This window comes from Chrysochloris asiatica, unplaced genomic scaffold (genome assembly GCF_000296735.1).
Source record: "Chrysochloris asiatica unplaced genomic scaffold, ChrAsi1.0 scaffold00169, whole genome shotgun sequence".
Lineage (NCBI taxonomy): Eukaryota > Metazoa > Chordata > Mammalia > Afrosoricida > Chrysochloridae > Chrysochloris > Chrysochloris asiatica.
In genome coordinates this window covers 5,431,953-5,444,229 of record NW_006408687.1, presented here as the reverse complement: position 1 = coordinate 5,444,229, position 12,277 = coordinate 5,431,953, and the positions used below count along the sequence as shown (strand labels likewise).

General features: G+C 38.5%; 1 protein-coding gene across 2 annotated transcripts in view; it reads left to right on the top strand.

The window, feature by feature from the left end:
• The window catches only part of SCARB2 (scavenger receptor class B, member 2), a 148,142-nt gene that overhangs the window by 106,194 nt on the left and 29,671 nt on the right, over positions 1 to 12,277 (top strand). Inside the window, exons 5-6 of one of the 2 annotated variants that reach the window (XM_006871580.1) lie at positions 6,630 to 6,721; positions 9,635 to 9,754. In XM_006871580.1, the coding sequence (XP_006871642.1) occupies positions 6,630 to 6,721; positions 9,635 to 9,754 (212 nt within the window). The remainder of the gene's footprint in view (positions 1 to 6,629; positions 6,722 to 9,634; positions 9,755 to 12,277) is intronic. The other variant, XM_006871581.1, reaches the window with a different exon arrangement.

Genomic DNA, 12,277 nt, shown 5'->3' with positions numbered 1-12,277 from the left:
CAAGTGTGGCAGCAGTAGTGAGGTTGGCCCAGGATAGGACATTGTTTCGTTCTGCTGTGCATGGGGTCGCTATGAGTCGGTTCTGACTCAATGGCACCTGAGAACAACAACAATTAGCCCCTTAGGTATTACTATAGAAGAATCAATCCTATACTCTTTCCTGGGATCATTGTTCCATCTCCAGATATGAAATTTGTAAGAACACAGTGTCTGTGTGTGCCCTGAAGAAGTGTAACTTGGAGAGTGTATACAACTTAAGAAATCTTAATTGACGATAAGACTGTATTCACATGACTTTCTAATATAAGTTACTGATTGATCATGTGCAACTGGGTCCTGTCCTGGGCTAACATTTTTATTGTTGTTAGCTGCGATTAAGTTATCCCCTGACCATAGCCATCCCATTCACTCTAGGATGAGACCATTGTGATCCACAAAACTTTCACTGGGTGGTTTTTGGAAGTAGATTGCCAAACTTTTCTTCCTATTCTTTCTTAGTCTGGAAGCTCTGATGAAACCTGTTTAGCATCGTTGTAACATGCAAGGCGCCACTGATGGGTGCTGGCCATTCTTGAGGTGCAGTCGCCAGGAATCAAACTCAGGTCTTTCACATAGAAGATGAGAATTTTACCACTGAGCCACCACCGCCCCCTTTAAATGAAGGTATAATTCACATACCATAAAACTCACTGTTTTAAAGTACACAACCCAGTAGTTCTTAGTATATTTATAAAATTGTGCAACCATCATCATCATGAAATTCCAGAACATTTTTATTACCCTCATGACTCATCTGTCAGCTTATCATACTGTGGTGGCTTGTGTGTGGCTGTGATGCTGGAAGCTATACCATTAGTGTTTTAAATACCATCAGGGTCACTCATGGTGGGCAGGTTTCAGCAGAGCTTCCAGGCTAACAGACTAGGAAGAAGGAGAGATGGACTACTTCTGAAGGGTTAGCAACTGAAAACCTTAAGTTCCAGAGAATCTTATGAATGAAGAGCAGCAGAATATTGTCTGATCTAGTGTCAGAAGATGACTCCTCAAGTTGGGAGGCACCCAAAATATGACTGTGAAAGAGCTGGATTAGACACTAATGATAGAAGATCAGAGAGTTGTAGGATGACATCAAAAACATTATACAAGAAGAGAGCAAAAGGTCATTTAAAAGACAAAAGAGAGAAAGCACCAAAATGGATATCAGAAGAAATTCTGAAACTTGCTCTCTAGTGTAGAGATGATAAAGCAAATGGAAGAAATGAGGAAGTAAAAAAGCTGAACAGACAGTTTCAAAGGGCAGCTTGAGAAGGCAGATTCAAGTACTATAATGAAATATGCAAATATCAGGAGTTAGAAAACCAAAAAGGAAGAACATGCTCTGTATTTGTCAAGCTGAAAGAACTGAAGAGAAAATTCAAGACACTCAGTTTGCAATGTTGAAGGATTTTATGGGCAAAATATTGAATGATGCAGGAAGCATCAAATGATGATGGAAGAAATACATACAGAGTCACAAAAAGAATTGGTCCATATTCAGTCATTTCAAGAGGTAGCCTATGATCAAGAACTGATGGTATTCAAGGAAACAGTCCAAACTGCACTGAAGGCATTGGCAGAAACAAGTCTCCAGGAATGGACAGAATTCAAAGTGAGATAGTTCTAAAAACTGATACAACACTGGAGGCATTCATTTATCTACACCAGGAAATTTGGAAGACAACTATCTGACCAGCCCATTGGAAGAGATCTTTATTTGTGCCCACTGCAAAGAAAGGTAACACGATGGAATGTAGAAGTCATCCAACAATATCCTTAATATCCCATGTAACTAAAATTTTGCTGAGGATAATTCAAAAGTAGTTGCAGCAGTTCATAGACAGGGAGATGTCAGAATTCAAGTTAAATTCAGAAGAGACATGGTATCATTGTTAATGCCATATGGATCATGGCTGAAAGCAGAGACTATCAAAAAGATGTTTTCTTATACTTTTATTGACTATGCATAGATTTTTTTTTTTTTTTTTTTAGTTTTTATTGTGAATTGAGTGATAGATTACATGGGATATGCTTAGACATTTGAGTGTGTCATAACAAACTATGTATAATATTATGAAGAATGGGTATTCCAGAACACTTAAATTGTGCTCATGAGGAACAGAACAAGAGAATATTGAATGGTTTAAAATCAGGAAAGTTGTGTGTCAGAGTTTTAACCTTTAACTATACTTATTCATTCTGTTGCTTGGTAAAGTGGAGGGTCAGACAAAAAGAGAAAGACCCCCAATGAGATGGATTGGCACAATGGCAGCAGCAATGGGCTCAAGCGTAACAACAGTTGTGAGGGTGGCACAGAATCAGACAGTATTTCACTCTGTTGTGCATATCATCGATATGGTTTGGAACCCACTCGGCGGCACTTAACAACAACAACATCCATCTGTATGTTGAGCAAATAATCTGAGAAGCTGGACTATATGAAAAAGAACACGGCATCAGGTTGGAAGGAAGACTTATTAACAACCTCAGTATGCAGATGACACAACTTGGCTTTCTTGAAATGAAAAGAACTCAAAATACTAACGAAGATCAAAGGTATGGCCTTCAGTATAAATTTCACCTCAATATAAAGAAAACAAAAATCCTCATAACTGGAGCAATGATAAATGGAGAAATGATTGAAGTGGTAAAAGACTTCATAGCTTAGTTACCTGTCTTTGGAATGGGCAAAGCATATGGAACTCTTCCAATTGGTTGGCCAGATAGTTATCTTCCAATGTTATTTTACTTGAATGAATGAGCGCCTCTGGTGCTGCATCAGTTTGTTGAAACATTTAAATTGGAATTCTGTCAATTCCTGCAGTCTTGATTTTTGCCAATGCCTTCAGGGCAGCTTGGATTTCTTTCTTCAGTACCATTGGTTCTAGAAGATCAACCCTTTTTTTTGTTGTTGTTACAATGACTCTGTGTATTCCTTCCATCTTCATTTATTCCTTCCAGAATCATTTAATGATTTCTGCATCATTCAGTGTTTTGCCTAAGTTGTTGTTTTGTTAAGTGCTGTCAAGTTGGTTCCAGTTCATAGCGACTCTGTATAGGGTTTTTGAGGAAAGGTGTGTGCCAGAGTTGTATCCTTTAACTACACTTATTCAATCTGTTGCTTGGTAAATTGGGGGGTCAATGAACAAGGGCTCGTGAGTTTGAACTGCTAACCTTGTGGTTTGCAGTCCAGTGCTGATCCTACAGCACACCAGGAGTCCCATTGTTGTTGTTATTATGTGCCGTGTCGAGCCAGTTCCGACCCATAGTGACCCTGCACAGGGTTTCTGAAGAGCAGCTGGTGGGTCTGGATTGCTGACCTTGTGGTTCAAACTGACCATGTGGTCTAGTGTATTATCCTGCAGTGCCAGACCAGGAGTCCCCATAGACTCCTTCAATATGCAACCCGAGGCTTGAATTTTTCCTTCAGTTCTTTCAGCTTGAGAAATGCTGGGTTTGTTTTCTTTCTTTAAAGTTTTTATTGTGAATTCAGTGAAAGTTTACAGGGCAAATCATCAGTTTTACATTCAACAAATTATACACGTTGTTTCATTACAATGATTATAATCTCCTCCATGTACCATCAGTTAACAGTATTTCTCTATATTCATTTTAGCTCTTTTTTTAAGCACTCAGGCATATATAATAATTTACACCACCAAAGGGCACATTCTTCAAGTCTGTCTCCTGACCTCCATCTCTAAGTCATAGTATTCTGTTATCCTTTTGATCCATTGGTTCTTGATCATATGCCACCTGTTGAAATGGTTGAACACCAACCATTTCTTTTTTGGTACAGTGATTCTGTGTATTCTTTCCAGTTTCTTTTGATTCTTTCTTCATAGTTCATTACTTTGCCCCTAGAATCCTTCAGTATTGCAAGCCAAAGCTTGAATTTTCTTCAGTTCTTTCAGCTTGAGAAATGCTGAGTATGTTCTTCGCTTTAGGTTTTCTCATTCCAGGTCTTTGTATATTTCATTATAATATTTTACTTTGTTTTCTCAAACTGCCCTTTGAAATTTCCCTTCAGCTTGTTTACTTATTCATTTCTTCCATTCTCTTTAGCATCTGTATGCTGGAAAGCAAGTTTCTGACATGCAGTTTGTTTTTTTTTCCCCCTTTCTTTTCTTAATGACCTATTGCTTTCTTCTTGTGTTATGTTCTAAATCTCATCCCATAACTCTTCTGGTCTTCAGTCATTTGTGCCTAATGCCTCAAACCTGTTCTTGAGATGGTCTCTAAATTCAGGTGGGATATGTTCAAGGTCATATTTTGGCTTTCACAGATTTATTTTAATTTTCTTCAGCTTCAGCCTGAATTTGCAGATAAGCAATTGATGGTCCGTTCCACCATCTGCCCCTGGCCTTATTTTGGCTGATGATATTGAGAGTTTCTACTATATCTTCCCATGGATGTAGGAAGTAAAATTTCTGTATATTCCATCTGGTGAGGTCCATGTATAGTAATTTTTTTGTTGTTGTTTTAAGATTATATTTGCAATGAAGAAATCATTTGTCCTCCAAAATTTTACCTTGTGATCGCCAGCATCATTTCTATCATGAAAACCATGTGTTCCATCTACTTATCCTTGATTGTTTCCAACCTTTGCATTCCAGTCGCCAGTAATTATCAATACATCTTGATTGCATGTTTGGTCAATTTTAGACCGAAAAAGTTGGTAGAATTCTTTGGTTTTATCCTCACTAGGCTTAGTGGTAGGACTTCTGGTGTGGTGCTGTAGGATCAGCACTGGACTGTGAACCACAAGATCAGCAGTTCAAACTCACCAGTTGCTCCTCAGAAACCCTATACAGGGTCGCCATGAGTCAGAACCAACTTGACTGGCACTTAACAACACGTGGTTGAAGCATAAATTTGAATAATAGTCATGTTAACTGGTCTTCCTTGTAGGTGTGTGGATATTATCTTATCACAGATAGCATTGAACTTCAAGACAGATATTGAAATATTCTTTTTGATAATGAATTTGATGCTATTCCTCTTCAATTTGACATTCCCAGCTTAGTAGAACATATGATTGTCTGATTCAGAATGAACAATACCAGTCCATTTCAGCTCCCTAATGCATAGGATATTGATCTTTATGTTTTCCGTTTCATTTATGATTACTTCCAGTTTTCCCAGATTCATACTTTGTGCATGCCTCGCTCTTGTTATTAATGGATGTTTGCATCTGTTCCTCCTCATTTTGAGTTGTGCTCCATCAACAATTGAAGGCCCCAAAAGCTTTGGTTCATTCACGTCATTCTGGTCACCTCTACTTTAAGGAGGCAGTTTTTTCTCAGTTGGATTTTGAGTACTTTCCACCTGAAGGGCTCATCTTCCAGCACTATATCGGACAGTATTTCACTGCCATTCATAATGTTTTTACCTTCTGACACAATGTTTCACCATTTTCAGTGGTTAAATATTCAGAAATAGTCCACCTCTCCTTCCTCCTAGCCTGTAGCTCCACTGAAACCTGTCCACCATGGGTGACCCTACTGGTATTTAAAATACCTGTGGCATGACTTCCAGCAGCACAGCAGCACGCCAGCTCCCACAGTATGACAAACTGACAGATGAGTACTGTCCCATTTCCTGGCAACTAATAATCTTTATCTGTAGATTTTGCCTATTGTGAACATTGTAGATAATCATAAAATCACAAAATTTGGTTGTTTGTTTGTTTGGGGTCTGGCTTCTTTCATGTAGGGTGTTTTCAAGGATCAGCCATGTTGTAGCATGTATCAGCACTTCAATTTCATTGTCAAATATTTCAGGATAGACCACAATTTGTTTAGCCCTACATTAATTGTTTGACATCTGAGTTGTTTCTACTTTTTGGTTATTATGAATAATGCTGCTGTGAATATTTGTATATAGCTAGTCATCTCTCTTTGATAAATACCTAGGAGTGGAATTGCTAGGTCATATGGTAACTCTGTGTCTAATTTTTTTTTGAGGAACTGCCTGACTTCCAAAGTAGCTGCAGCTCTTTACATTCCTACAATTATTGTATGAAGGTTCTTATTTCTCCGCATCCTCGGCAACACTTGCTATTGTCCTTTTTTTATTATAGCCATCCTGGTGGATGCGTATTGGTATGTCATTACGGTTTTTTCTTTTCCCTAATGACTGCTGCCTTGGTGGCACAATGGATTACACATGGGGCTGCTAACTACATGGTTGGCAGTTCAACCCCACCAGCCACTCTGTGGGAGAAAGATGTGGCAGCCTGCTCCCACACAGATGAACAGTTTTGGAAAGACTATAGCGTTCTCCTCTGTCCTATAAGGTCAGAATCAACTCGATGGCAGGGTGGCTTGACTGCTGAACATCTTGCCATGTGCTCACCGGATATTTGTATATTTTCTTTACAGAAATGCCTATCCAAATACCTTTCCAGTTTTAATTGGATCACTGGGCTTGTGCTTTTTAAAACCATAAAGTAATGATATGATTTATATGACAAATTTGACAAGTTATTTACTGCTTCCTAGTTCTGATCTATGTATGTATTAGGCCCAATTAGGGAGATTTTATAAAGGAGATTAAATTTACTTTAACTTATCATATTCACTTATTTTCAGAAAAATGGTACTAATGATGGAGACTATGTTTTTCTAACTGGAGAAGACAATTACCGTAACTTTTCAAAGATTGTGGAATGGAATGGAAAAAAGTAAGTCTGATGAAGCAGAAGTGTCATTATTTTTTTCAAATTACATTTAAATGAAATGTTCACTTCATTGTTTCAAAAATTTAAGCACTGTCATTTTTCGGATGAAAATTCTATAAATATGTGAAATATTCTTGTAAATATGTTTTTACAAATCAAGATTGGGTGATACACTTTTTAAACTAAATATAAATTTGCAGATGTATAGTGACCAGGCTTAAATGATAAGCTAGTGAAAAGTCTTCCTTTGGTTCCTTAGTAATCATTGACTATATCATAACTACAGCACAATTAGTTTTCAAACCACCACTTGCTTTTGTCTATTTTACAGGAAAGGAGAAAAATATCCTTTTACTTTTTGCTGTGAATTGAATTAAGGTTTACAGAGCAGATCATGAGAAGATCATCAGTTTTACCTTCAACAGATCTTACACTTTATCTCATTTCATTGATTACAATCCCTACCATGCAACAACAGTTATCCTGCTTTCTCCCTGTGCTTCCTGTTTGAAATCCACTCACTTTCGTATCCCTTCTCAAATTTGTCCTTAGGTAAATGTTGCTTTTCAGCTATTGGATGAATGGTGAGCATACCTTACTAGTGTTTTTGTCTCCCCTATAAGAAGACAAAAACAAAACAACCCTATCTACTGCTTGACTAAAAATTGGGCCCCAAGGGTGACTTCCTTTGCAGACCTGAAGGGTGGTCAAGGGCCATAGTCTCAGGTTCTTCCAGTCTCTTTCCAACCAATAAACCCAGTCTTTTTTCTTTTTTTCAAATAATTTTGAGTTTTGTTCCACATTTCATTCCACGGTATCTAGGACCATCTAATGTGATCCCTTTCAAAACATTTGGTAGTGGTAGTGAGGTACTATCTAGTTCTTCTGGTCTCAGAATATGGTATTCACACGTTCCATTAGTTCATTGGACTAATTGATTGCAAGTCTCTTCAACTCTTCTCACTCTTCTTTCTTCCGCACATGGAGAGACCAATAGCTGCACCTTAGATGACCTCTCATGAGCTTTCAAGATCCCAGACACTACTAATCAAAGTAGGATGTAGAACATGGTCTTTGTGGACTATGTTCTGCTAGTTGACCATGGTGTCCCCTGAGACTAAGGTCCTGATATTCTCCTTCTTTTTAATTTACTTTAGTGATTGTGAGTTTTTGGTATATTTTCTTTGAATTTGTTGGATGAATACATTTGAGTTCACCATTCTAGCATTTCAGGAATACTTTTTAGTATATTATTTTTATTTATAATTTACAAAGAAATTACTTCCAAAATGGAGGTATGGCAACTTTCAGTAAAATTACATGTAAAACAAGATGAGTTTTTTTTTTTTTTTTTAAGTCAAGAAACTTTAGAAACAATCATGAGAAGAAGGGTAATTCTTCAGGGCCTGAGGTAAGAGGAGTTCTGTCATTGGATTTATTTCTGAACTTCCCAGAAGTCTAGACAAACAAGGGAACTGTGGGGTTTTTATTGCCTACAGCATTTCAAGAAAAAGAAACTTCATCCTGACTTTAAATTCTAGAAAGAATTCATCATGTAGAGCTTTTAGGGGAAATAAACAACAAGTAAGTAATGCCATGAAAAACATAAACAGCGTTTTTATATGTAATGTGGAGTCCTGGTGTGGTGCTATAGGATAAAGCAAGGTCAGCAGTTTAAACCCATTAGCCGCTCCTCAGAAACTCAATATGGGGTTGCTATGAGTTGGAATCGACTCAACGGCTCTTAACAGCAACAGCCCTGTGTTTTTATTTGGAATAGTCTCTCAATTGATGAAGTTGGAGTTCCATGTTGACCAGAAGTTGAGAAAATTATTATTTGTTGCCTGTCCTTTTCTTTCATTTGCATTTTATACCATTATTCAAAAATATTGACTTTATGTGGCAAAATGTTGATAATTGGTTTACCTGGGTAAAGGATACATATAGCTCTTGGTACTGTTTTTGTAACTTTTAAAACAAGATTTAAATTACTTCGAAATAAAAATGGGAAAAATGTATTTTAACCTGACTTTTTTTTTAATTAGAAAAACCCACTCTCAACTGTGCTTTTAGTATGAAATCAGTTTAATATTGAGCTTTCTTGTGATTCAAGAGAACTCCACTGTCGTGTATAAACCAGAGAACTGTTTTCAGGAGAGACATAATGAACACTGGATCATGACTATTAAAGAGCAAACATAGGAGGTACTGATGTGAAGTCAACATCTGTCTGTGGGTTGACGATGAGCAAGGCTAAATGGGATCACTGATTTAAGTAACTTTGTCTCTCTAATCCTCTCTGTTGTTGCTGTTAGTTGCCCTTGAGTGGATTGTGGTTCATGGTAACCCCACGTGTGGAGAGTAGACCTGCCCTTGTGGTTTTCAAAACTGTGACTTTATGAAAGCACATCACCGGGTCTGTCTTCCGAGGTGCCTTTTGGTGGGTTTGATGGGTAGTTGAGTGCTTAACCATTTGTACCACTCAGGGACTCCTTAATTCTTTATGTTTTTTGTTGTTATGTGCCGTGGAGTCGGTTCCAACTCATAGCAACCCTGTACAGGGTTTCTGAGGCTGTAAATCTTCACTGGAGCAGAAAGCCTCATCCTTCTCCCGCGGAACAGCTGGTAGTTTCAAACTGCTGACCTTGTGGTTCACAGCCCAATTCATAATCCTTTATGTAGGCTATACTTTTTTTGAGAAAAGGTAGAGGAATTGGGGGCTACTGCTTCTATCACAATTGAATTAGGGACTGGAGCCTTACTGTTTCTCTCCTTTGATCTGATCCCTAACAAAGAGTACACTTGTGTCTGCAAATAAATAAGATACATGGGAAGCTATGAAAAGCCCTGACTATTTAAAAAGCTTTAAAAGCAAATTTGATCATCTTTCTCCTTTCCTGTGCTTATTAACTGCAGGTCACTTGACTGGTGGGGAACAGAGAGCTGCAATATGATTAATGGAACCGATGGAGATTCTTTTCACCCACTAATAACCAAAGATGAGATCCTTTATGTCTTTCCATCTGATTTTTGCAGGTAAGAATATTACAAATGAGTTGTTTGCCCCTTAAAACCTTGTTGCCATTGAGTTGATTCTAACTCACTGGGACCCTTAAGGACAAAGTAGAATGGCTCCATAGGATTTCCAAGGCTGTAGATCTTTAGGAAGCAGGTTGCCACATCTTTTCCCACAGAGCACCTGGTGGGTTTGAATTCCCAGTCTTTTGGTTAGCAGATAAGCACTTCACCACTGCACCACTGAGGCTCACAGCAAGACCACCAAAAGTGTGAGGAATATATGTAGCTATACCTAATCATTGGAGGAGCTCTGGTAGCGTAGTGGTTACGAATCGGGCTGTGAACCTTAAGGTCAGCGGTTCGAAACTATCAGCTGCTCTGTGGGAGAAAGATGAGGCTTTCTACTCCTGTAAAGATTTACACCCTCGGAAACCCTGTACAGGGTCGCTATGGGTCGGAACCGACTCGACGGCACATAACAACAACAACAACAACCTAATCATTAACACTTATGCTTACTAAGATCAATGCCAATGACATATTGAAAGGCAGTGTAGTGTAATGTAGTAGTCCACAGCACAGACTGCACTGGTTTAAATCCCACCACTTAGAGCTGTGTGACTTTGGGAAAGTTATTTAGCCACTCTGTGCCTCACTAAAATAAGGAAATAACAAGGATGTTGACATGGTGTTAAAATTGTAAAAAATGTCACAGAACAAATAAAACTTGTTAAATGGAAACCTAATTTGCAGTGTGAACTTTCACCTAAAACACAAATACTAAAGAGAGAGTGTGTGCTGATTATAGGGAAATGAAAGTAGATTTGATCCATACAAAAGGTCTTACCCATAAGTACTTACCTGAAGCTTTGAGATATGGATACAATACAATAGTATGATTTACTTTTCTTCTGTATAGAAATTACCTGTTTGATATGGAGGAGGACCATATCAAGTTTCATGCTTGACAGAGAGTATGACAATAAATAACAGCCAACACTAAATATTTCTTAGAGTCCTGGTGTGGCACTGTAGGATAAGTACTGGACTGCTATCTACAAGTTTGGCAGTTCAAATCTGCCAGTTGATCCTTGGAAACCCTAAACAGGGTTGCTATGAGTCAGAACTGGCTCAATGGTACAACAACAACAAATATTACTTACAATGTGGCAAGGTTTGTGTTGAGTTTTACTTAAAGTAACTTACTTACATTGTTAGATAGAGTGCTGGAAGATGAGCCTGTCAGGTTGGAAGGCACTCAAAATATGACTAGGGAACAGCTTCCTCCTCAAAGTAGAGTTGACCTTAATGATGTGCATGGAGCAATGCTTTGGGGACCTTCATTTGCTTATGTGACAAAACTCAAAATGATGAGAAATAGCTGCAAATATTCATTAATAATCAGAATGTGGAATGTACAAAGTATGAATCTAGGAAAATTGGAAGTTGTTGCAAGAGAAGTGGAGCACATAGAGATCATAACCCTAGTGAGCCAAATCATAGAGATCATGATCATTAGTGAGCCGAAATGGATTGGTATTGGCTATTTTGAATCTGACAGCCATAGGGTTTATATGCTGGGAACAATAACTGAAGAGGGATGGCATCCTATTCATCATCAAACTGAAGAAGAATGGCATCTTCATCATCAAAAAGAACATTTCAAAATCTATTCTGAAGTACAGTGCTGTCAGAAATAGAATAATATACATACACTGACAAGGGAGACCAGTTAATATGACTGCCAACTGCTAGTGACAAATCTGAGGAAATTGAAGATTTCTACCAACCTCTATAGTCTGAAATTGATCAAACACGCAATCAAAATGCATTGATAAGGAGAACACACAAGATAGTGGATTGGGTGGAAGTGCAGTGAAAAGCTCCATCAGCAACAATATAGAATACCAGACCAAGCAGGCTCAGGGGATGGTGCCAGAACTCTAAACCACATATAAAGGAATATTTAGAAGTTTGGAAGGCTTACAGCTAGGGGAATTTGTAGCTGAAGCAAGAAATCCATTGCTTTCTAATTCAAGATGCTCAGCTGCTCCCGAAGCTGCCATCTTGGACAAGAGCAAGTGGGGAAAGGATCAGAGCAGCCACGGATGCCTGACAGAACCATGGAGATAAAGGTGTGGACATTCTTTTATTTTTGGTATCTGTTCATTGATCTCTCGCTGTCTGCGCACCTCCATTCTGGTGACTAGAGGCGGTGTCTGAGTAAGTGGACACCCTACCCCCCACCCCCAGAGGGTTCTACTATGTACATGCACGGATCTCCTAGAAGCTTAAAGTGGCAGTTTCCACTTAAAACCAAACAGCCACAGCTGGCCACGAACTGTTTATCAAGAAGAACAAGGCCTGAACGGGGATTGTGGAGTGGGACAGGCAGACTAAAAAAGAAATAGGCCAAAAATTAAATCCTGAATTACGTTACAACAACCAACAGTGGCATCTTGAAATTTCTCAGGAAGACGAGTGAAAAGGGAAGCCCATCTCCTGATCACATCTACCTGGAGGCAATCAGAAAACATAAAA